The sequence below is a fragment of the Limulus polyphemus genome, unplaced genomic scaffold (assembly GCF_000517525.1).
Source record: "Limulus polyphemus unplaced genomic scaffold, Limulus_polyphemus-2.1.2 Scaffold272, whole genome shotgun sequence".
Lineage (NCBI taxonomy): Eukaryota > Metazoa > Arthropoda > Merostomata > Xiphosura > Limulidae > Limulus > Limulus polyphemus.
In genome coordinates, this window is record NW_013665882.1 from 532,645 (window position 1) to 535,251 (window position 2,607).

Genomic DNA, 2,607 nt, shown 5'->3' on the forward strand with positions numbered 1-2,607 from the left:
CTAGCTAGTCTTTACGGCGAATCGTCAACTCGTAATTAACTCGCTCATCGTAAACCCTCGATAAGATATCAAGGGAGTTCCAAACTAGAAAGAAGATTTTATACTGTTTGTAAGTTTGTGAAACTTTTGTTTATAATTTTTGTTTGTAATAACTATTTGTAATATCTGTTATTGTAAATTGTATTGTTATGTGTATATTAAAACGTATTTGTGTTAAAAAAGAAAACCGTGTATCAATCTTGTTGGCAAATATCATAAACTGAATATATATCGGCATTTATTTAAATACTAAATCCAAAGTACTATTTTAACTACTAAATTTAAAGTATAAGTTAACTCAATTTCAGACCATTTAAAATTTTAATACGTAATACTTGTGACCTACTTTTGTCTACATTTTGGGTGAAATATTCTCTTATCTCAACTACGAAACGTCACTAAAAATTGTGAAAAATAACAAGATAACTGAAGTGCGTAAATTATCTTTGACGCAATGTATTTTTCCTTGAAATTAAAAAAAGAGACGTCATTACGAGCGTTCTTTAATATCGAGCAAAGTGTCCTATTTACATGATGTGATTAAAAAAAATTCGTGTCACGTGGCTTTAACAAAAAAGCTGGTTGAAGGAAATCTTAGATAATTACCTAGACATTGATGTTTTTTTGCATTATGTATTTTTTGCTTTCTTGATTAAATACTAATGGTACTGTTTTTCGGATCCATTCAATAACTGTGTAAGTATTTGATAAAATTCAGAAGGGATATCTTCTATTGTCAAAAATACTTAACAGTTAAGTGATTTCTGTAATACTTATAATGCTCCTCTTCCACCCAAAACTTACAAATGTGTATTTGTTGTAAAGCACAAACCTACAAAATGGGCTATCTGTAACTCTGCCTTGTTCACCGCGTTATAAGCCCGCCCTAAGCCCTAACGCTGATACACCGAAAAGCACTAGATTTGTAACAGAATATATATATCTGATTTTGTTAATACAATTTTCTTATATTCTAAAGAATTAATATAAAGTTAGCTGTAATCTTACTTTATTTGTCTGAAGATTAATTAACACAGACATAACGTCAACTAGAAGAGACCGACTGAAAACCAAACTTACCTTAAAACGAGATAAGAACTCTTGCTGACGAGCTATGTCCGTCGCTAGAATTAAGGATCTTATCTGACATTCCACGTCATCGCTGAGAAACAAAAAATAAAGGCATATAATATCATATATACAATTGCTCGTGCTTATGTTTATTAAAGATATGATTGTTGAAGTTTAAGCTCCAAACTGCAATTCTCAGCTGTTATAAAGTTGTTTCATGTTACAAATATTAAAGGTTATTTATGAATGAGCAATTAGGCTTAAGGTAACACCCCAAACTTCCCCATTGAAAATATAATGATTGCTACTTGCCAAGCAGTAATTTATTACTAACTTTGATCATTTCATTATCTATACAATGAGTATAGAATCAGCAAGTAATTTGTAAGATAAGGAGACTGAAGTTATTATTATGTATTTTTATTTATACAGTAGTTTATTCTGTACCAGTTAAAATTATCTCCCAATTAAATTTGGCAAGTAAAATACTGTTATCGCGCAAGGAATAGGGAAAATAAAAATCATATACGTCATTCAAGAAACGCGAACACATGTTTACTCATTCAAGAAACACGAATATGTTTATTCTTTAGTTTAACGAAAAGAAGTTGTTTCCAATCTTACCTTAAAAAATCAAAATCTTGAGTAAATGTCACATTACACTTCCAAATCTTCATAGTGATATAAAATAGCTATAGAGGTAATAAAATTTAGAAAATAGAATTACACCACATTTTGCTGTGAGCTATTACCTAGAGTATCGTCGGGCACACACATTTTGTTGTGAGCTATTAATAACCTAGGGTATCGTCGGGCACACATTTTGTTGTGAGCTATTAATAACCTAGGGTATTGTCGGGCACGCATTTTGTTGTGAGCTATTAATAACCTAGGGTATCTTCGGGCACACATTTTGTTGTGAGCTATTAATAACCTAGGGTATTGTCGGGCACGCATTTTGTTGTGAGCTATTAATAACCTAGGGTATCTTCGGGCACACATTTTGTTGTGAGCTGTTACCTAGGGTATCATCGGGCAGCTGGAGAACTTGCTTGTTTACTATGGAAAATTTCGCGCAACACGAAAGCTAGCCTTCCCTAACTTTCAAATGATAATAGACTAGTGGGAAGACAGCTAGTCAACACCACTCGCCGCCTTCTCGTGAGCTACTCTAATCGAATAGCGAGATTTGATCGTCATTCTTAAACGCACCCACGGTTCCAAACCGCAGAGTTGTAACGGAACACAAACCATGGATCCTTGGACCCACAGTCCAGCATGCTCGCCACTGGATCGCGCTCGGCCAACACAGATGAAATAAAGACGTTTTGTTAAAGCACACAAGAAAGCTGTCGTTGAAGTAATTTGCTCAAAGTATTTAACGGAATCATTAAAATAAAAACCTATATATTTCGATTGTATTAACAGTAGGGAAAATGTAAATAATATGTTTATTAGGTTATATATATATATATAATCAAAAACACCTAAGGTGTG

General features: G+C 33.0%; 1 protein-coding gene across 4 annotated transcripts in view; it reads right to left on the reverse strand.

Moving 5' to 3' along the window:
• The window catches only part of LOC106456924, a 162,599-nt gene that overhangs the window by 18,382 nt on the left and 141,610 nt on the right, over positions 1–2,607 (reverse strand). For all 4 annotated transcript variants that reach the window (XM_022382709.1, XM_022382708.1, XM_022382711.1 and 1 more), the window contains one exon: positions 1,120–1,201. In XM_022382709.1, the coding sequence (XP_022238417.1) occupies positions 1,120–1,201 (82 nt within the window). The remainder of the gene's footprint in view (positions 1–1,119; positions 1,202–2,607) is intronic.